Genomic DNA, 23,070 nt, shown 5'->3' with positions numbered 1-23,070 from the left:
CTGGAGAAAAACAAATACATGTCAGATTTTTAATGTCAAATAAATGATTGGAAAAAACTGGGTTAAGATTTCATGATTTCAATATAAGGAAGGTGAAATTGAAAATTTTATATCTTGTCTTCAATCTTATCAGAAACTTTCAATCTTTCTGTGGACAAAGGAAATAGAAAGTTTCCACAATAACCTATCACTGAAAAACCACAACGTTAGTTTTCATTCAATCTGATCACATTGTCTGAACGTAAATAATTTCCCTCGTTTAATATGACAAGTGAAGAGGAAATTCGCCAAAAGCACAAACAAGAAAAAAAAGATCTTCATTCGAAAATACAGTCTTTAAAAAGAAGTGTACCAAAAGGAGATAAAAAAAAGAAGAAAGAAGTAACTGAACAAATTGCTCAACTTGAGCAAGAATTGGAAGATAGACAAAATAAAGAACTCTTGCCTTTCAAAGCTAATTCTGAATCAGATGAAAGCAAAGTTGAAGAAATCCCCAATCTCGAGGTTGAGAATAATGACATTTCTATTGAAAATGATGAGAAGCCAGAAACTGAAATTAAAGTTACACGAATATCAAGGGCTCAAAAGAGACGTGAAAAAAAAGCTTTGGAAGAGGCTGAACGTGAAAAGAGAATTTTAGAAGAAAAAGAGAAAAGTAAAGATGGACCTAAAGCTGTAGAATCACATTTAATTAAAGAAGTGTTGAAAACTATGGGTTTAGCACTATATGATGTTGCAGCTGATGGAAACTGCTTATACTGTGCAGTTAATCACCAACTAGAATCTAAAAAAAGAGAATCTTACAGTACTACTAAACTCAGGAAACTCACTGCTAATTTTATGAAAGAAAATAAAGATGATTTTATACCATTTATGTACAAAGATTCAGGGGAACCAGTTAGTGAAACATATTTTGAGGAATACTGCAAAGAAGTTGCCTCTACAAAATTGTGGGGTGGACAACTTGAATTAAAAGCATTATCAAATATTCTAAAGTGTCCTATTAAAGTTATTCAAGCTAATGGTCCTCCTACTGTTTTAGGAGAAGATTTTAACGGACCTGAATTAATTTTAACCTACCATAGGCATTTATACAGCCTGGGTGAACATTATAATTCTACCATTGAATTAAGTGAATAAAAAATAATAGTTATTTGACAGTTTATTGTTCATTTTAAAATTAATTGATCCTCATAAATTCGCAATGTTGAAAACTGATTCATCTTTTTTAAACTCTGAAGAAGTCTTTGGTAAAGGTGCAATTACAAATGAAAACGTTTTAGAAGAATTAAATATTTATTTACATTACATTCCTAAAATACATTCTAAAAACCAGTATTTTTGCTTATAAAAATATATTTTGCAAGACACTTGTGGTTTATGTAGACTAGTCGAGAGAAATTGACATGGATAGTCTTAATTTACTTCAATCCAAAAAAAGATTTATTGCGAGTAAAAAATATTGAACACAGAAAGGACTTGTGAAACTTAAATGGAATGAATGAGTTTTAGCGAAAAATATATAAAATACAACAATCACCCCCGACTTATCCATTTTTTGGGCACAAATAATAAATATTTTATTGGGGATAGAATTTCTTAGTCTTATCCTTAGCCATATCGATTAAAGTCTGTGCAGCCTCGAAGGGTTTGCCATATTCTGCAGAAAACTCTGCCATCTTCTTCACGATTCTATCAGCACCGTAGTAATCTACCCATCTGAAAGGTCCTCCAGTGAATGGTGGGAATCCAAGTCCAAAAACAGCACCAATGTCTCCTTCTAGAGGATTAGCTAGAATTTTTTCTTCGAGACACAAAACTGCTTCATTGACAAATCTTAGGACCATTCGTAATTGCCTATCTTCGTTCGAAGTAGAGCCCTTAGGCTGTACACTATATCTCTTAACTATTGCGAGAGCATCTGGGTTTACTTCTTTACTTTTGCTTCCTGCTTCGTACAGGAAAATACCTTTTCCTGATTTTCTTCCTAGGAACCCAGCTTTGACAAAATCTTTCATGATGCCTAAATCACCACCTCCAAATCTGTCACCGAATGCCTGTAAATTCAATTATTTTCAAATTAACTTCCCTTTTTTTATTTTGAATAGGTTATTAAAATCCTCTCAAATTAAGTTAATTAATGTTTATAGAACACATAAAAGTGGCTATATTAATTTCGCATAAATAATCGTAATTTTACCCATAATTGCGTCATCAATGACGTCACTTGGATATATACAATCAAGTGAAATTTACCTTGAATAGGTCGGGTCCAATGTGAGATGCTACATCAAGGCCTACTTCGTCGGCGAGAGTAGCGCCACCTACAGGAAAACCGAAGGTCTTTGTCAGCATATCCAGATCTTTGGGATCCACTCCCTCTTGTAGAAGTCTTACAGATTCTGCCATCATTGCCGACAGGATTCTGGTTGTATAAAATCCTGGACCGTCACCAACGGTTATGACAACTTTGCCCTGTTTCAAACCGACATCAACCGCTGTGGCCGTTGTGTCTTTGCTGGTTTTATCTGTGGTTATAATTTCGAGCAGCTGCATTTTTTCTACTGGGGAGAAGTAGTGCATGCCTGAAAAGGAAACATTGGGAAGAATGGTTTAGTTGGAAACTGAAAAAGTACACATAAGAAAAAAACTTTAAATTAAATTGATTAACACAATTATAATGCTGAAGGATTCACTGTTTCTAGAATTTCAAAATGGTTATAATGGCAACACTGTGTGTGTATTTTTTGACATTCTTTATGTCATAGAATCATACACAATGTTGCCATTAAAACCCTTTGAAATTGTATCATTTCTATTGAAAAACCCTATGTAAATACCATATCTGGATAGCCAACTTCATTTTGAAGAAATCCTAGAATTTCCTAACTCTGTTTAACGACAAGTAAACTAAGTGAATACATATTGTTTTCTTACCGATAACTTTTTCTGGCCTAGAGGACGCTGCTGCTATTTTAGAGATAGGAATGGCACTGGTGTTAGTGGCGAAGATGCAATGAGGTGGTACAACAGCCTCAACTTCCTTCAGTACCTTATGTTTGATGCTGAGATCTTCGAATACAGCTTCGATAACAATGTCAGCGTTTTTGAAGCTGCTGTAGTTCAACGTTGGCTCCAGATTAGCTAAGAACCTGTCTCTTTCCAATCTGAAAATGCGTAATAGATATTTGGTTTGTTATTTCTTCTTAAGATGAATGAAAAAGTTTTCTGAAGACAATTCAGTACTCACCCCAAATACTTCTTGCGTTTGACGGCAGTATCAAGAGTTTTTTGTATTTGTTCAACACCTCTATCTAATCCCGCCTGTTGGCTATCCTTCAAGATCACACGATATCCTTTGTCCACAGAAACGTTTGCAATTCCAGCTCCCATAAGGCCAGCTCCAAGCACAGCCAAGTTTTTGACTTCTTTCGATCCTTGACCGAATCTGTTCTTCTTGCAGGCTGTTTGGCCTAAGAAGAGGTTAACCAAACCTCTGCTCTGTGGTGTCATTGCCAGCTGACCGAATGCCTCAGATTCTGCCCTAAATCCTGCCTCCCTACCTTTGTCCAATCCAGTCCTGATCACTTCCAGTATCTTTGAAGTGAGGAAAATAAAAATTTAGATCGGTAGTTCCAAACTCGTTTGACTTAGCAATCAATAAACAAGACTTATTCTATGCCTCTTTTCTTACCTTCAATGGCGCAGGATACAATCCACCAGTGAGTTTCATAACCTGTTTCTTGGCCTTGTTGAAGATTTGATCCTTCACCCAATCGTACTGCAGAGCGTAGTTCAAAACCTTATCCGTGAGTCCCTTTTTAGTTCTGTCCACCTTGAGTTTTCCGCTTGCCAGTTGTTTGGCAACTTCGATAGCCACTCTTTCGAGTTGTTTTTGTGTTGTTGATTCTGCAGTTCCCAAACCTGGACCCAAAGGATCCACTAGGAGATCTACCAGACCCATTTTCTTCGCTCTGTCGGCTTTTAGGGTTTTTCCTGTGAGGCTCATGTCTAGGGCATTTGGCACTGAGACAAGTGGATGAAGACGTTGGGTACCTCCAGCACCTTTTGAGAAATGAGATTTTAGTCTAGCTGATAATACTTAACTTAAGATTACGTCAATTTGAAGTAAACACGCGAATTTCGACATTTTCTACAATGAAATATGCTAATTATTTGAAAGTATGGACAGATTCATTTACCCTATGAAAACATCATTGGGGTCGTTAGCTCACTTGAAGCAACAATGAATTCTAACCCAAAAGAAAGTAATGAATCAATGCAATACTATTGAATGATGATTAAAACACACTTTCAAATATGAACCTTGATTGTTTATATATCCATGTGACGTCACTGATGACGCAATGATGGGTATGATTACTTATTGATAGCCTCTTTGAGATTTACGTAAAGAAAAAGCTTCCTATGGCAAGGTCTTACCTGGCAATAATCCTAACATAACTTCTGGCAGTCCCAAGCCTGTCTTCTTGTCTTTAACAGCTACCCTGTAGTGGCAAGCCATGGCTACCTCTAAGCCACCTCCTAAACAGGAACCTCTAATAGCTGCAACGATGGGCTTAGAGGACTTCTCGATATCGTCCAATACTCTTTTACCATCGTGAGATAAATGTGTTGCCTCATCTTGACTCTTGCATTTGGCCAACATAGTTATATCGGCGCCGGCAATGAAGCAGCTAGGTTTTCCTGATATTAAAATGGCTGCTTGAATCTGAGAATTGCTTTGTACTTCCTTCAGAAGTCCATCAATTTCGGATACAACTTCTTCACTCATAGAGTTTACCTACAGAATTTTTTTTTTGAATTACTGAAATTCGGAGGTAAGAACTATGCTTGTTTTTTCTTTTAATGTTTCTTAAACTACCTCCAATTCTTTATTCATTATTTTATACGATAGTCTCTCTTACAAAAGGGTTTAGATTACAATTTTGAATTGATTCATAAACAATTGCAAAGATATTGGTTTATCTATTAAACTTCAATTTTGTTTTACTACTTTGACTTATTTCATGAATTATAAACCAAATTAGTCTATAATTAGTAAAGGTTGTTTAATATATTAATAATGAAAATATTACAGCAATTCTGTAAAAGTGTATTTTCTTTTTAGTTTTGACAATTTAATTTTTCTTTTGGTTGATATAAACTTTTTTCTCATTGTTGAAATTGTATTTCTATAATATTTTAATAGTTTTAAGTTGCTCCAATAAATGGGGCTTTTAAATTTTTTAAAGCCGTTATAGTGGTTTCTGAAGTAAGGTTTCAAGTGTTGAAAAGTATTATTTTTGGGATACTTTCCATAAAATCAGAAGATAGAAAGTGAATGACTACATAATAAAATTAAAAGAATCAATAAATTTTGTAAAAAGCTTAGACTTGGAAACTACTTTAAAATTATTGTCTTGGTTTATTTGAAGAGTGTATTCAAAACTTGTAAAATATTAATGAAAAAGTACCCTTCATCAAGATAATCCATATCATTTTGATAAAATAAACTACAGAAGGTGGTTGGTATATAGACAATATTTCAACGCATAAAAATTTCAAATTTATTTCAAACATAAAAAATCTAGTTAATTACAACAGGAATTTCTGATAAGAAAAAAAAATTGAGGAACAGTAGAACATACACATTGAAAATAAAGAGTAATTATGATATTAATAAATATTAGATAATAAAAAGTTATAATATAAGAACAGTCTAGCTTTTAGCCATTTTGGTTTTATAGTCATCAATATGATCTTTAGTTACTAGTAATTGAGATATAGTGTCGTCTATTAACTGTTCAAATTTATTAACATAAGATGTCTTATCGAAAGAATAGCCATTGGTCATTTTTAGTAAATTTTGCCCTTGTTTTTCCATCTCTGAAAGTTTAACTAAAATATTACGATGATTTTCAACAAGTTTTTGTTCGGAATCGTGTAGTTCATTTGTGTACATCAGTTCTGTGTTCTCTTCATCATCTTCTATGCAGGAGGGAAGATTTGATGGAATATCCATTTTGCTGTTGGTCGCTGTCGTCTCATTACTCTGATCGCCAGAACCTAACTCTTTCACACGGTCTGCATAACGCAAAGTGTTCAAAGTGTTTTCGCATGATCCAACACCAGGAGAAACCATTGCAATCATGCAAGTTCTAGAATTGCTTCCCACAAACGAATCTCGTAAAACTTGAGTCAATTTACTGACCCTGAACGGGAGATGGGCTCCTTTTCTACCTAATGCTCGTATGCATTCTTTTAATGCTAACAATGACTTATTGATTTCTCCACCTTCCAGTCTTGTTTGTCTATCTGATGAGAACGTGTCTGCACCCCTTTCGTTTCCGGCTAAATCGATAAGAGATAGTTTTCCATACACTGATCCACTCTTTCTGAGGTAAATTTCAAAGACAGCGTGGGAACGCGAGGAATTTGCATTAGCAGAAGTTTGACCGGATGTACGCAATATGTCACCTTTACTGATAAGACTCATCACCTCATTAGTGCTCGTTACATGTTTCTCTTTAAGACCCACAACTTGTACTTGTTGCTTTCCATCCTCTAAAATTTTTAAGGTAGATTTGGCATTTAACAAATCAAGCACCTTTCCAGAATATATCTCGAAGAAGCTGCAGGAAACGATCAAATTCAAATGCTTATATCTAGGAGAGCTTATCATTTTGAAGACATCAGAAATAGCTAAAGCATATATTCCTAGTTCTCCACCTGCGGCATCACCACTCATGGTATAGGTTTTTCCTGAACCAGTCTGACCATACGCAAAACATGTCGCGAATCCACCTTCAAATATTGTTTTCACTAAAGGCTGTGCTGTATATTTATACACAACTGCATTATTGCACCTGTCATCAAATGCATAATCGAATTTGAAATTGTGGTTATCGATGTATCTTGTCAAATCTACTTTGGTCTTTGGTTCATGAACGATCAAATTATTTTTTTTGGGTACTGAAATTATATCCACTTCATTTTTATTCAGTTCAAATTTATTCAATGGGCGTTTTCTAACACAAACTGCTATCAAATGGTCCTCAACAACTTCATCACTTGCTAGAGGACTAAAAACTAATTTTGATCTCTCTTCAGAAACCATCACAGCCAGTTTTTTATTATGGTTATTTTGCGTCCTCCGGACTCCTGTGTTATTGTTCTTTGGAGCTAATGACTTCTTTTTATTTTTGTCAGTTTTAGTTTTGTCAATTTTAGTTATTTCCTGAGTCAACGAATTCTGTTCTTTCAGTTGTGACCTTGTAGTTAATTTTGGCAATACTTCAACAGTTTCCATTTCACTTACTGGAGGTTCCCGCTTTCGTCCTAAATTGGTTCTTCTGTTATTTATTGGAATGTTTTTACGTGGTATATTGGTTTCTTGAATACTTCTTTTAGTTGAATCAGGGGACTCAAGGTTTTTGAATTTCACTGCCGGATTAAGCATAGAAGCTACCCGAAAATCCACATCCTTTCCTTTTGTATCCCCTTTTTCAAACCATTCAACCCTTAGAAAATTCCCTTCTTGGTTGATGGCTACTACTACAGCTGGATGAACTCTGCCATCACTTCTGTTAATATTGATAGTGTTACCGACGGCAAGGACATTCATCTCCATTTATTTAATTTTTTATTACGTTTCAAGAATTATAACTCACGAACTTGATTAGCGACTCTTTGAATTTGGAGAGTCTTGAAAACTTTTTACTGACAACACATGCACATAAAACTTTTTTGATTGATTTGACATCCACTTCGAATTCGAAAATGATCACAGACATCAAAAAGGATAACGGTTGCTTACTTCAATGTCATTCAAATGACATTTCTTCTTCTTCTCGAAGGATCCTTACAGATAATAACAATAATATTCATTCAACGGAGCTAATTACTATTTAACAGATACTTAATTCTATTCTGAATGAACTGCAATTAAGAATCAATTAAAAATCCAGCGCAATAATAAAAATGACCTCTTCAAACTTAAAAACAGACAACTTCAGTAGACAAACAACATCCCTAATTTATCAAGTTTTGTATTATTCTTTTGAAATATAGAGAACTTTTTTTCTAGTCAGATTGCATAGAAGTTAAATGGAATCAATTCATATATTGCCTGGGCACCACTCAAAGAGATTATCTTATGAATGAAAATCATATTATTCAATTTAGTTATAGAAACATTACAAGTCGATCATTCTAAATTGAAAACAAGGATAACATACCTTTGATCCTTGCTGGTCTAGAATAATTACTCCAATATTATCAACAATCTTAAGCCTGGAGTTTTTATATTCTTTGGTAGACATTCTTCGGACTGAAAAATACCAAGTTGTTTTCAATATCTACAGACTTTAGATTTTCTGGTTTCAATTCAGTAAATGTTATAAACATAAAAGTAGGTTGCTCCTGAAGTATATTTTTACCTGCATTGAAGCAATTTATATTTCGTTGAGAGATTTTCCTCATCGTCCCAAATAATCTAATAGACGACATTTTGGATCTGTTAATCCCTCTCACTACCGTGAAAATTCACTAAGAAAATCTGAGGAATATTATTGTAGTTTGACCAAGGATTTATCTGTCGAACGGACTATGGTTATGAATTTGGACTTTGTGCTTATCTCCTCTATCAGGAATCGTTGACATTCATCGATACAACCCAACCTCAAAGTCGCGTCAAGTATGTCAGCATGTCAAATAAGTCATATCAATTAATTTTCTATAGTTTTATTGCTGTTGAATCACAGAGCTATTATTCATTATGGATCAGTTATAAGTCTCAGCTTTAATTGAATTAACCGACAGGAGTATTTTCAAAATAGGCTCATTCTTTGAGAAATTGAAAAGACTGCATTTATTGTTGGTGATATAAGTGTAGATTAAATGTGCACCATTGTCATCAATTATTAATTAAACATAATACTTGTTATATATATTATATATTGACTAATTGTAGTTTTTTGACAAAAGCTTAGATGAATATAAAAAAAAATGATATCAATGAATGAATATAATGAAAATAAATATTGAAGTGCATTGATAGGACAAAACTCCAATTACCTACCTATGTATATTTCATTAGAGTTGAATTTGCACTGAATATCGTCATCGTCTCAATCTCTCTATTATTTAATCTCTTTCATGATTATTGCTCATAACCTTCCGTTTCCTAGTTTACATCAAAAGATTTTGTTGAATTGGCTGTTCTTTTGAATCTGATAAATATATAAAACGCAATCACATTGGCGCTTGATTTTATTAGGTAAAAATGAAGACGTTAGTATATTTGAAATTTTTTTCTTTAATTTCTTCGATACTGGCAGGAACTTGTATTCGCAGTGAGTTAAGAAAATATAATTTTTATCATCATGACTTTGATAGTTTTATGGGATAATATTTTCAGAGTATCATTTTTGGCGTCCATTTGTTGGTGAACATGGTCCACATGATTATCTCGTGGGAAGAGATTTATCAGGTAAACAAAATTATGTAGGAAAAATGATTCCAGCTTATGATACCAGATCATGGGTAAGTTACATTTTTTTCTTCTTTAAAAATACATTGTTAATGTATTTTAATTTTTTTCTCTTAGACCATCTCTACTCAAATCATTCATGATTATGCAGAAATTGCATTTGAAGATAAGAGAGTGCGAAGGATAGATCGTTTCCTAGAGGTAAGAGGCTTCAACATTCAAAGCAAATAAACATGTCTTAGTTCAGGTTTTATTTATAGAATCCTTAGTTTTTCATTATGTAACATATTTCCACAGATTTAATCTATTATCTCTTCTAGATTTTGTCCGTAGAACCTCAGTATCAAGAAAAATTTTTTTGGGTCTTTGTAGACTCTGAAAGAGATTTGAGAAATCTCCCACATCGTCTAGGTAGCTGTTTGGTTGAAGGAGGAATCTTCAAGTACCAGGACAGAACAATATACTCCTACATTGGTAGTGTGTCAATCAATGGCAGCATACACATTGGACCTGTATTCGTTGACAATTGGGCGTTGAGATCAGGACTTCATTTTTTGAATGGTTGGGAAACCAGATATCGTCAAAGAGCATTTACTGTGTTGGCTCAATACTATTGAGAATTTTGCGTTTTAATGGAAAAACTGATAATAAATTTTGTTGTTGAATTTACACTGTGCATCTTTTTGATTGTAAAACTCTAAAACATGAAGTACATTTTGGGACGATTCCGAAATTTAATTTAATTCGCATCCTATTCTAAATTTAATATATTCTATTCTGAATACCTATTCCTTTTCGAACTACATGTGACTCCCTGATTTCGCAAGAGATGGCGTAGTAGGCTGCGCATCTTTTGAAGATCGGAACCTCTTGAGATATAAACCCAATCGTCATCAAGATCCGCTATAGAGATGGAAGGTGTATTTGGCAGGTATCATTTGGTGCCAAACTGATGATTCCATCAGTGATCCCTGGATGAATCACCACAATTCTCTGAGAGGGGGCAAAACTTCAAAAATTGGCTGATACCAACTCGCTAATATTAGTAACTGTAACTGCTAAAGTTGAGTATGTAATGAGTGCATGACAACATTAGATATGCCTTTTCCTATTCTCAGTTTGTTGGAGAATATAAAATGTGATATTATCTGAATAAAAAAAAATGTGATTGTATATAATTGATTAAAATCAGCTCAGCCAACATTCAGCCCAGTCAATATTAGGTTGTTGTAGTTCATTCGCACCTAATGTCTACGCCAATGAGAATAGGGGTTATTTACAGCAATTACATTGTTTTCTCGTTTTTTCTTCACAACAAAGGTAACTTTCTTAAGACCCGCTAGGATGTATCGTTTTCGAGAAAAATGACTACAAAGAGATACCAAAATTCGTCTCACAGTTATCAACACTTTATAATATAACTTTTTTTTTGCAACAAACGTAATGTTTCCTTCGAAACTATCGCTGTGTCGATAACATTGAAGTCATTTTTCTAAGAAAGGAACCTTTTTTGTGAAAAAAAGTCGGGAAAAACAGGAAATGGCTCGAAGTAGCCCTTATCCTCATTGGCGTAGGGATTAGGGGCAACTGAAGACACGATTACTCCAAAAACTACGCCCCTGAGGTATTGAAGGATCTCAACAGAAACATGAAAATATTGTATATCCTCCGAGCCTACTATTCCAACTCGTTTAGAACATTAAAAAAAAAAATGAAAAAAATTAAATTCAACATCCTGTATATCCGAAGGGATTCTTGAGAGAAACAATTTCACTTGAAAGAACTTCTTATTTTAACCAGAGCTATCACTTTATGAAGTTAAGGCCTGGAATTTTGAATCACCCTGTATATATTTATCACCAAAATAATTTGGACACATCAAATATAAAGGTATAATGAATGCATTTGCCAGTTTCAATGCCTCGTCTAATACTGGAAATCGTATTCACTGAAACTGATGTAGCAGATCGGTAAAATATGCTTACCGTTCTTGACACTTAAGATGCCTACACTGAAAAAAGTATCTCACCACCGTATAAGCGTTTCTTAGGAACTACTTCGCAACATCTGTTTTACATTTTACATCTGCTATAATCTGCTCGAATGACAGATCATTTCTAATCATCACAATATTTGTAATAATCAGATGTCTTGATTGTTCTTACCTTCCTCTTCCTGAATTATAATAGATAACGTTAACGTCAAATCGAATTAAAATCCAACGGATTTTGATAAAAGAATCGTCACAATAAATGTGATGATTCTGTATAAAAAGAGGTTTTGGTCATTCTTCTTATAGTAAATAGTCAAGATGAAATCGATCTTATATCTTGTAATTTTTTCTATTATGTCCTCTGTTTGGTCCTTAAGATGTACGCAGAGTAAGTTTTATTATGAGTATAAGCCATTTTTCATTCGAATAAATTTTCAGAGTACCACTTTTGGCGCCCTTTTATAGGGGAACATTCTGATGAAACTGACTACATCGCAGGAAGGGATATCTATGGTAAACAATTTTATATAGGAAAAATCATTTCACCTGTAGAGAGGCGAGCTTGGGTGAGTTCATAGAACTAGGTGATTTTTTTTCCTTAGCCATCATGTTTTCCGGGCATGACACCCTGCGAATTTTTACTATTCATGAGAATGAAATAAAGGGTGTTTTTTTTAGAGCTATAGAACTTTAAATTGCAATAAAACAACGATGGATTATTCGATTGACATGAATTTCATTTATCCGCGAGATAATCTTGTGGCATTACATTTTGAATATGATTTCTGGCATATGACCGCCACGGCTGGCTCCAATCTGGACGTCCAATTTTCGATGACTTTTTACAACATTTGTGGCCGTATATCGGCAATAACACGGCGAATGTTGTCTTCCAAATGGTCAAGGGTTTGTGGCTTATCCGCATAGACCAATGACTTTATATAGCCCCACAGAAAGTAGTCTAGCGGTGTTGAATCACAAGATCTTGGAGGCCAATTCACAGGTCTAAAACGTGAAATTAGGCGGTCACCAAACGTGTCTTTCAATAAATCGATTGTGGCATGAGCTGTGTGACATGTTGCGCCGTCTTGTTGGAACCACAGCTCCTGGACATCATGGTTGTTCAATTCAGGAATGAAAAAGTTAGTAATCATGGCTCTATACCAATCACCATTGACTGTAACGATATGGCAATCATCGTTTTTGAAGAAGTACGGACCAATGATTCCACCAGCCCATAAAGCGCACCAAACAGTCAGTTTTTCTGGATGTAACGGCGTTTCGACATATACTTGAGGATTAGCTTCACTCCAAATGCGGCAGTTTTGTTTGTTGATGTAGCCATTCAACCAGAAGTGCGCTTCATCGCTAAACAAAATAAAATGGACGTAGTGCGCGATACGTATTCCGCACAGAACCATTATTTTCGAAATAAAATTGCACTATTTGCAAGCGTTGTTCAGGCGTGAGTCTATTCATGATGAATTGCCAAACCAAACTGAGAATAAATCAATTGACAACTGTCAAATCGGTCGCCATCTTGAACAGTAATGCCAACTTAAAGTTATATACCTCGAAAAAAAACACCCTATAGTTTTTAAGGGAAATATTACTTTGACGAGGTGTTCTCGTCCATTTTGAAAGAACACGATGTTTTATCACGATGACTCTGATGAAATCATTGGTATGACACTTTGTTCCCTGCCATATACACCTCGCATCTATTTACTAATTCATCTCATTTAGATAGTATCGCTCAACCAACTCTAATTGTCGCAAATATCAATATTTTATTGTTTATGTTTTGGTAATTTTTCAGACTTTCTCGACTCTACTCCTTCATGACTATGTGAATATTGCATTTGAGGATCACAGAGTGTTCAGAGTAGATCGCTGTATTGAGGTAGGAAAATTAATTGAAAAATTATATACAATCCTATGTCAAACTAGGATTTCAATGAAAAAAATGTGTATCAATATTTCAGTGAGAATAGACTTCAACCTGTTAAAATTTTACGTGTAGATGTGAAATAAGAGTTTTGAACTTGATGCAAAATTTCATAAGGATCCCTTCAATCACCAGCATCAGATAAAAATTGAATTATCTAATATTTCTGTAACAATAGATCAGAAATTTAGTTTTTCCTAACTTTCTGTTGATATGTTTCAGATTCTCTCTGTTGAGCCAAGATATCAATCAAAATTTGATTGGTATATGATTCGAAAGGAGTATGAGTTAGATCTTATTCAGCAATACAATATGTGCTATGTGCTCGGTGGGCTTTTCAGGTTTAACGACAAAGTAATAGCTGCCTATATAGGAAGGTATATGATGAATGGAACAATCTTTATTGGACCAGTGTTCACTACAAGATGGACTATGGAACCAGGAATGCATTTTTTGGATGGTTATATACCACACCATCGGAAAGCAGGTTTTCAAATATTGACTCATCGCTCTTGAATGAAAACAGTGTGGTCTGGTGATCTATTTCAACAATAAATCATTTACAAACTTATTCTAAATCTCATTTTTACCATCTCTACCTCGAAATTATTTCAATTTCAATAAAAGATAAAGACTACAAGACAGAAGTGTCAGACAACTAGCTCTACAAGACCGTTTTGCTAGTATTAGAATCAAACAGAGCATATCCAAGTTTGAATTTTTTTATTTAGTAAGAAAGAACAATCCAACGAATTATTCTTAAATAACATTAAAGCTTTGATTCTGGAATTTAATATAATTTATTTACATAATACTCAATAGAGCACCTAATCATAACAGATAATCTCATTTCAGTATTTTCAGGAAGATCTCGATAATCATTAGACATTAAGTTTGAGAAACTTGTGATGTTTTAACATAACACAAAGAGATAAATGCAAGGACGGAATGATAGTTGAGATTCAGAGTTGTTGAAAGTGAGATTTGAGACCTCCCCCGAGTTTTAAGCACATTTTTAAGTACATTAAGATTGAACACTTTTCGTAGAATATATCTCCTTCTAGAGATAATCTCTAATATACAAGTTTTTTTGATTCACTATGAATTATTTTTCTCACTGGGGACTTGTTGCCATAGCGTGATTGTCATACGCATAGTCCAAAGCACTATCTTCTGCAGGTCGCCTGGTGCTCACTGTAGTCATTGTTACAGGACTAGGATCAGATACTGAAGACATATTTGTTATATCCAAGCGCAAATCAGGTTTTTTATTCTTAGAAGGATCTTCTACTTGAGCCTCTACATCACGTTTCTAGAAAAAAAAACTAGTTAGAATGTAATGGTTCTATTAAATTCGATAGATATGACTTTGACGCATCAAACTCCAAGTACAGCTTGTGAATGCAAATGAGGAGAAAAGTTTGCAAGCCAAAACACATCAGAAATTGTGTTACACTTTCTTGTAATTCTAGCATATTTCAAAAGCAAAGACGAATATCTATAGGAAAGTCAAATTTTTCAGAAAAAATGTGTTTTTTACTAGTTGGTCCCTGAACTTATTGACTGAAGTGTTACATTTCAACCTTTTTCGGATCATTTGCGAATTGGATTCTTGAACAACAAGTTCTCCAATTCAAGTAGGTGTAGCAAACGTTTTACATTCAATTCTCACCTTGAAAAGTTTGGATTTGAGATTCTTCAGTGTGATGTTCTTCTTCACTTTCCATCTGTAAAGTTGGAAACCCAAAACTATAACCAACACGAGCAACATGAAGAGAACCAGTACTAAAGTTGTGGTAACCATACGAGATAATCTCTGAACATCTCCTGAAAATCAAATGTTCAATTGGAATGGTCTGAAAATATATCGAATTGCGATTGTATTTTTTTCTTTAGAGCACAAACCTTTGGTTTAGTATAGACACAATATACAAAAATATTACCTTTGAGTTTCTCCATATCGTTTGTATTTATACCAGATCCATTCTTTTGAGAATATCTTAAGTTATGTAGATAATCTGAAAAATAAAAGAAGAAATATTTCAAAAATGATTTTGTAATAGTTTGTTAGGAAATAATTGTCAGATATTCAATTCTACTTAAATATTTCATTCAGTGTTAGGCACTCGAAGTATGTGTAATGATAATCATTAATAATCATTTATTAATAACTATTTAGCTTCAAGCTATCACGACTGAATTGACTATTTCTAGAGTGTATGGCATTGAATTTTAGATTTACCTACATGAATTCGAATTGATGAATTATTTTAGTAATGAAATTATATAATTTTTTATCGTATATACTGTTTCATTGTCATATTGGAAAAAAAATTAATTAGCAAGTAGGTATGTTTATGTTTTGTTTTCCATCTTAATCGAACGAATATTGAAAACCATTACATATAAGTTGTGGGGAAAAGAGTTTTGCGGTTTGTTTTTTTATTCAGTGAAATCATACATAAGATCAAAGTTCAAATTTCATGATTCAACGTTAAAAGTTTTCCGAATTTTTTTAAATACCTATCCGGGTTTCCAACCTTGAAAATTGATGGATCTTATTGTAAGAAATTTGGTACAAAAATTGATGCTCTCAGAATGCAATCTATGAATTTTGGTGGCTGAAAGGATCATTTTCTGTACTGAGATTTTTCATCTTGATGTACTCTGCTATTTCTAGACATTAATGAATTGTGAAGAGTTAAGTTCAAAACTTAGATGCAATATTTAACAATTTAACAATATTTAATTTCTTTGTATTTAGTATTTATAAGAAAAAATAATAATACAAAGCTGTTGAACTTTTAACAAAGAATTTCGAATTTTGTGAGTATTTGACGAGTTCATTGGAATGGAAAAACTTTCATAATATGATTTCAATAACATCACATGAAATAATTAAACTTCTGTACCATTTGCAACATTTCTGTCTCTATATTTAGGCCACCCAAGTTTTTAAAATAATCACCTTCAAATAAACTCATTTGTTATGTTGACCTAGTGATAAGAATTACAATTATCACTACATTAGTCATCTTTAACACTTTGCAAATCGAACCGCCAGTAAAAATAAATTCTCACCTTGGCAATTCCTGTTGCATACGCTTTCTTCAAAATTGTGATGGTCTTGGGTGCATATAGAGGCACAAGGTTTGCAGATTCCATCGTGTTCTGAACAGAAATCACCCAGTGCACATTTTATCTGTCTGCATTGAACACCATCCACTGTAATATCACAATTCACTGTCCAGAAACTTTGGATGAACACGAAAAAGAGGAGGATTGCTATTCTACGCCACATTTTCGTATATCACATGAAGATTTTCCTCATTTCTTAATGGAATCGCGGAGGAATGTTAATGAAACCTTCCATTCAACTGTTGGCAACAGGTAAACAACACACCTGACTGAACGACCTGCTACGTTCTACCAGTGTGAGTCATGCCACAACGTTTCTATTCTACATAAGGTACTACTTAGGTACCATCCTATGTTTCCGAACAGGTATTGGATGATGTGAATAGCTGGGTCTGTCTCAGTTTCAAAGGAAAACATTGCGACTTTTACGCAAGATTTATTGTTTCCTTTTATCTTATAGAGTTTCGTTAGTATGGAAAAGTTTTTTGAGCATTTGATAGACTTGATCGTTACCTGGTTGGTTGTTGTTAACACGTATCTATCCTTATACATGGTGACTCCTTTCACATTTTGTGATTCTGCAGGCAATTTGCAACAAAAAAGTTCATATACAGTATGGTCCAATTATGTTTCGTTCTGAAGTTTTCTAATATTTTTAACGTGTGACATTTTTTTTTTCACTAGAAATACAGCGTGATTCACCGGGATGGCCTATTAGACGTTTATGGAAAACTTATAGTAATTTTGAGCTGAAAATTTGCATATTGGGTTTGAGACAATGATCTTTCTTCCTAAATCTCTACAGATCTCTACAACTTCCGGTTATACCGAAAACAGACTTCTACTTCCTTATTTCAAATGGCACACTCAGTATATTATTGCATCCTTAGATAGCTTTTTTGATGGCAATTTCGGCATTATTATTACCATACCTTGGGTAAAAATTCAACGGTTCATGAGTTATTGGGATTCTTATGAAAAAAAAGGTGGCGATGAGGACTCACATTTTTTTGAATATCAATGTCTCAAACCCCAATATGCAAATTTTCAGCACAAAATTATGATTAGTTTTCCATAAACGTCTAATAGGCCATCCCGGTGAATCACCCTGTATAGCATAACTTGAAAACTATCATTTCAATCAAAATTCATTGTACACCTTTGAAGAGAGGGCAGAAAACTCAGACTAAGATGGTTAAGGAAAATTTTAACATATTCTTCAGCCATAATCTTGGTTTAAAAATTTATTCTAAAAATGCCTTATCGAAATGCCGTATAAAATAGTGGTAATTAGAATAAATAGTATTTAATATCAAGCTTTTTAAGCGTCGTTTCCTGAAAGGATCGCTCTGTCTGTCTGAATTTTCGAATATTTAGCTGACAAAGCAATAATTTTAGTCGTTCTTGAGCGGCTCACACGGTTTAGATTATTCACCTCACTAACATGTCCCAACAACTCAAATTTTGTTACCAATTTCGCTATTGCCGGCCAAGAAAATGCCTCACGATGATCCAAAAAATCTTTAGTTTTGCGAAATCTATTGGAAAACCCTTTATATCGGCACCAAACCTTGGCCTTATTTGAAGGAAGTAAATTTCTTCATTGAAAATTACGTTTCTCCTGATAAAACGCTGTCCACAAAAAAAAAATGATACATTCCTCACTGAAGTTGGCATGGACATCCATTTTACTATTTTGCAACTCAAATGAAGTTATGAGAATATCCCTATCACTGAAAGTTCCTAGCCCAGTTACCGAAAAGTGTGAGAAGATAATTCCCAAGCAGAATATTCCAGGTTTGAATCGTCCACAGACACTGACATTAAAATAATTTATTAGTTCACTTGCATTTTTTCGTCTGTCCCGCGGAATATCTCAACTTATTAAAAAATGAAACTTTAAAAAGAAATCTCGGAGTGGTTTCGGCGAAGGGGAGCTTAATAATAAAGATTTGCGATGAAGTTTTTCCATTATATATTCCATAATTTTTCCCCAATGAATATTTCCAATTTTCAACTCTGCATTTTCGGTGTTTAAAATTAATGGACCGAAATCTCGGTGTAGGTGGATCAATACAGAATAACAACTGACTTTTTACACAATTTCGACAATGAAACAAAAAATAAGGAGGGCATTGACGTGAAAGCCAGTAGCCCTTGGAGATCACAGAACTGTGTATAGCAATATAACGGGTGTTTTTTTTCGAGGTATATAATTTTGAGTTAGCATTACTGTTCAAGATGGCGACCGATTTAACAGCTGTCGAGTGATTTATTCTCAGTTTGGTTCTGTGCGGAATACGTATCGCGCACTACGTCCATTTTATTTTGTTTAGCGATGAAGCGCACTTCTGGTTGAATGGCTACGTCAACAAACAAAACTTCCGCATTTGGAGTGAAGCTAATACTCAAGTGTATGTCGAAACACCGTTACATCTAGAAAAACTGACTGTTTGGTACGCTTTATGGGCTGGTGGAATCATTGGTCCGTACTTCTTCGAAAACGATGATGGCCAGAACGTTACAGTCAATGGTGATCGGTATAAAGCCATAAACACTAAATTTTTCATTCCTGAATTGAACAACCATGATGTCCAGGAGCTGTGGTTCCAACAAGACGGCGCAACATGTCACACAGCTCGTGCCACAATCGATTTATTGAAAGACACGTTTGGTGACCGCCTAATTTCACGTTTTGGACCTGTGAATTGGCCTCCAAGATCTTGTGATTTAACACCGCTAGACTACTTTCTGTGGGGCTATGTAAAGTCATTGGTCTATGCGGATAAGCCACAAACCCTTGACAATTTGGAAGACAACATTCGCCGTGTTATTGCCGATATACGGCCACAAATGTTGGAAAAAGTCATCGAAAATTGGACGTCCAGATTGGACTACATCCGAGCCAGTCGTGGCGGTGATATGCCAGAAATCATATTTAAAATGTAATGCCACAAGATTATCTTGCTGATAAATACAATTTATGTCAATCGAATAATCCATCGTTGTTTTATTGCAATTTAAAGTTCTATAGCTCTAAAAAAACACCCTTTAATTGTAGAAGTTCAGGCTGTTACAAGGATTTGCGGACACACACGGACAAACATACACGAAATCAGAGTTGTTCAAAATGGTCTGAAATACATTTTGAAATTTTTTCGAATTTAAAATTGGAGACCAAATATTTTTTTTCAAGCCAAAATGCTTCCTCTACCTTCGGTAGACTCATCAGAATCGAAATTTATATCTTTTCGATTATTCATCCCAATAAAATCAGTTCTACATTGTGTAGACAGAAACAGTTGTATCGAATTTAAACTCACTTGATTTCATTTACAGCAAAAAGCTTGTTTTCATTTTCCGAACATCTGTTTATATATGTTGATAATCCACAAACGAAAAATCCTCTGAAATCAGATATTACGTAAGAATCTGACATCTGTTTATCAGGGTGCAGTTGGAAGACTTGAATTGATTTTTCAATCATCGCGCGGGTGTTGATTTACGCCAATTTGTAGAAATTTTTTGATCTTAGTAATCTGTGTTTTATGTGTTTTGAATAAATTGCGCATTTCGGCCATTTTGAGTTGAGTGATTGATTTTTCAGAATCAGTGGTTTCTTTACTAAAGAGGATAGGTTATTCTGAAACTATTGTTTTGTGACTATAATGAATGAATATTTCGTATTCCTACCAATAAATGAAACGTCTTCAACTTTTCCAATTGGGATAATATAGATATTCATAGAATGGGATATCAGTTATGATTAGACAATTGGTTGAAAGAATTCCAATTACAATTTCTCCGTTAATAAGGTAGGTCTTATCCAGTAATAATAAAATTGTATCTTAATCCCTGCAGTATTCAAACTTTCCAATAAGTTTAAATTGAGAAGGGGTGCTCAATGTGAACAAATTTCTTAATAACTTCATCGATTGATGGAATTGTTGACTCCTTACCCTTCTGAAAATGCTCTAAATAAGAGGCTAATGACATCGGGATATTATTTTTTATTAGAAAACAAATCAATGACTTCGACATGTTCTTCTTATTTCCAAATTAATTCAAACATCGTATGATTAATTTTATCAGTGAATCAAAATTCTGAAAATTTCTTTTCAATAGGTACTTTCATTACCTCGAAAAATGAAATCTGATTTTATAGGTTCCATATGTATGGGACTGTCAGACTTCAGCCTTCGTGAGATCTTTCAGAAGCTAGAGCTAGTAAGTACTCAGAGAATCAGTTGTGTTCTCATATTCACATTTTTTAGTGGAGTTATTTTTCGTATTGGCTTAATTTTCTAAAACACAGATTTTCATGAACAGACGTAAAAATTTAAGCAATGTCTAAAATCCCTTCGGTGATGTCATATTCTGGCCTTAATTCGTATGGTAGGGAAGAGATATAGGTATGTAGATAAACCTGTCTTGGAACGGCACCTGAGTCAAAATAGTAACTAAAGGGTGTTTTTTTAGAGCTATAGAACTGTATATTGCAATAAAACAACGACGGATTATTCGATTGTATTGTAGTCTAGCGGTGTTAAATCACAAGATCTTGGAGGCCAATTCACAGGTCCAAAACGTGAAATTAGGCGGTCACCAAACGTGTCTTTCAAGAAATCGATTGTGGCACGAGTTGTGTGACATGTTGCGCCGTCTTGTTGGAACCACAGCTCCTGGACATCATGGTTGTTCAATTCAGGAATGAAAAAGTTAGTAATCATGGCTCTATACCGATCACCATTGACTGTAACGTTCTGGCCATCATCGTTTTTGAAGAAGTACGGACCAATGATTTCACCAGCCCATAAAGCGCACCAAACAGTCAATTTTTCTGGTTGTAAAGGTGTTTCGACATACACTCGAGGATTAGCTTCACTCCAAATGCGGCAGTTTTGTTTGTAGACGTAGCCATTCAACCAGAAGTGCGCTTCATCGCTATACAAAATAAAATGGACGTAGTGCGCGATACGTATTCCGCACAGAACCATTATTTTCGAAATAAAATTGCACTATTTGCAAGCGTTGTTCAGGCGTGAGTTTTTTACATCGAACTAATTTGCCCTGATATATTAGAAGTTGGTTATTAACCATAAATAATAGTTGATCTGGTTGAAAATAAATATTGGAGTTACATCTACAGCCTAGAAACCTCTGAAGATGCTTACCGATGTAGTAAATAAAAGTTTCGTTATTGAATCTTTCTGAGGAAAATATATCTTAATTCCGTGAAAAATCCTAGGGTAAGTTAAACTTTTGCGACCATGCCCTTGAAACACTGACCCTAAACAGGGTATGACGTTTTTATTTTCGAGTTTTCGATTTTTTACTAATCTCGCGTATTATCATCTCATAAGTATTTTTCAATAGTTGATGAAGTGAGATTTTCTACTTCACTTTCGAAAGCCTGTCGTATCAATATCATTTACGATGTTTATCATGTTCACATTCGTTATCTACCTATTAAATAAACATTTATTAGGATTCTCATTATGAGTGGGATCGAAGGTAGCCATGAAGTCGGATCACCTCTTGAAGTTTATGATAATTGAATATTTTTGAATGATTGAAAGTAGGTACATACATATTATTAAAAGCAGTGTGGCATTGATTTGAGCGCACCAAACAGTCAGTTTTTCTGGATGTAACGGTGTTTCGACATACACTTGAGGATTAGCTTCACTCCAAATGCGGCAGTTTTGTTTGTTGACGTAGCCATTCAACCAAAAGTGCGCTTCATCACTAATGGACGTAGTGCGCGATACCTATTCCGCACAGAACCATTATTTTCGAAATAAAATTGCACTATTTGCAAGCATTGTTCAGGCGTGAGTCTATTCATGATGAATTGCCAAACCAAACTGAGAATAAATCACTTGACAGCTGTCAAATCGGTCGCCATCTCGAACAGTAATGCCAACTTAAAGTTATATACCTCGAAAAAAAAACACCCTATATAATATACACGGTGTTCAATTCAAAATAGGGAAGATTCTGCAGATTTACATTCACAAAATTTGGCAAGCTGTTTTCTTACCATTTATATCATAGGTTTATTTCAGATATACTATTCGGGATAGTATTAATATGTATAATATTCGACCAGAAATAAATTCCATTGGGACTCAACATAATATCAAAAATTCATTAACTGACGATTGACATATTTTGCTCATATCTCGAAAATCATTAATATTTTCTTTTATTCTTTATGTTTAAAGCCAAAAAGTGATTTCCCATTGAAAAACCAATGTTGAGCCTTGTCAAGGAAAAACTGAATACCCTGTGTGACCGAAAATATTTTAGTCACAAACCAGGAAGTTTTGGCTTCAGAATGAAAAAATTACATAAACACTATTTTTGAATTTACTTTAGTTTATTTCTTTTTTCATCTGTGTGACAAGGATTATGAAGTAGCTATAATAAAAAATTCTTCATTCCTCCATACATATTATTCACATATAGATCGATGCATTGTTTCAAGGTTAGACT

General features: G+C 34.2%; 6 protein-coding genes across 6 annotated transcripts; 3 read left to right on the top strand and 3 right to left on the bottom strand.

Annotated features, from left to right (window-relative positions):
- The first annotated feature begins 31 nt into the window (after window positions 1-31).
- Window positions 32-1,153, top strand: LOC123678899 (deubiquitinase OTUD6B). The gene has a single exon (XM_045616166.1). It carries the CDS (start codon window positions 265-267, stop codon window positions 1,138-1,140), a length of 876 nt encoding a protein of 291 aa, XP_045472122.1. The 5' UTR covers window positions 32-264; the 3' UTR covers window positions 1,141-1,153.
- Window positions 1,154-1,277: 124 nt separating this feature from the next.
- Window positions 1,278-8,697, bottom strand: LOC123678896 (trifunctional enzyme subunit alpha, mitochondrial). Its single transcript, XM_045616161.1, has 8 exons — window positions 8,442-8,697; window positions 8,241-8,332; window positions 4,444-4,804; window positions 3,695-4,065; window positions 3,251-3,597; window positions 2,938-3,167; window positions 2,257-2,585; window positions 1,278-2,057 (listed from the first exon to the last, which is right to left on the bottom strand). The coding sequence occupies exons 1-8, from the start codon at window positions 8,509-8,511 to the stop codon at window positions 1,581-1,583; spliced, it is 2,277 nt and encodes a 758-aa protein (XP_045472117.1). The 5' UTR covers window positions 8,512-8,697; the 3' UTR covers window positions 1,278-1,580.
- LOC123678897 (kinesin-like protein Klp10A) lies at window positions 5,557-7,791 on the bottom strand. Its single transcript, XM_045616162.1, has one exon. The coding sequence runs from the start codon at window positions 7,631-7,633 to the stop codon at window positions 5,723-5,725; it is 1,911 nt and encodes a 636-aa protein (XP_045472118.1). The 5' UTR covers window positions 7,634-7,791; the 3' UTR covers window positions 5,557-5,722.
- A 382-nt stretch (window positions 8,698-9,079) lies between the features above and the next one.
- LOC123678895 lies at window positions 9,080-10,162 on the top strand. The gene is made up of 4 exons (XM_045616160.1): window positions 9,080-9,356; window positions 9,422-9,546; window positions 9,611-9,694; window positions 9,814-10,162. Exons 1-4 carry the CDS (start codon window positions 9,287-9,289, stop codon window positions 10,108-10,110), a joined length of 576 nt encoding a protein of 191 aa, XP_045472116.1. The 5' UTR covers window positions 9,080-9,286; the 3' UTR covers window positions 10,111-10,162.
- Window positions 10,163-11,676: 1,514 nt separating this feature from the next.
- On the top strand, window positions 11,677-14,003 carry LOC123678894. Its single transcript, XM_045616159.1, has 4 exons — window positions 11,677-11,874; window positions 11,925-12,052; window positions 13,306-13,389; window positions 13,657-14,003. The coding sequence occupies exons 1-4, from the start codon at window positions 11,805-11,807 to the stop codon at window positions 13,948-13,950; spliced, it is 576 nt and encodes a 191-aa protein (XP_045472115.1). The 5' UTR covers window positions 11,677-11,804; the 3' UTR covers window positions 13,951-14,003.
- A 137-nt stretch (window positions 14,004-14,140) lies between these two features.
- Window positions 14,141-16,929, bottom strand: LOC123678893 (protein grindelwald). Its single transcript, XM_045616157.1, has 4 exons — window positions 16,516-16,929; window positions 15,378-15,452; window positions 15,107-15,261; window positions 14,141-14,746 (listed from the first exon to the last, which is right to left on the bottom strand). The coding sequence occupies exons 1-4, from the start codon at window positions 16,733-16,735 to the stop codon at window positions 14,549-14,551; spliced, it is 648 nt and encodes a 215-aa protein (XP_045472113.1). The 5' UTR covers window positions 16,736-16,929; the 3' UTR covers window positions 14,141-14,548.
- Window positions 16,930-23,070: the final 6,141 nt, after the last annotated feature.

The sequence above is a fragment of the Harmonia axyridis genome, chromosome 4 (assembly GCF_914767665.1).
Source record: "Harmonia axyridis chromosome 4, icHarAxyr1.1, whole genome shotgun sequence".
Taxonomy (NCBI): domain Eukaryota; kingdom Metazoa; phylum Arthropoda; class Insecta; order Coleoptera; family Coccinellidae; genus Harmonia; species Harmonia axyridis.
The sequence above is the reverse complement of the archived record's forward strand: the minus strand, read 5'-3'. Positions and strand labels throughout refer to the sequence as shown.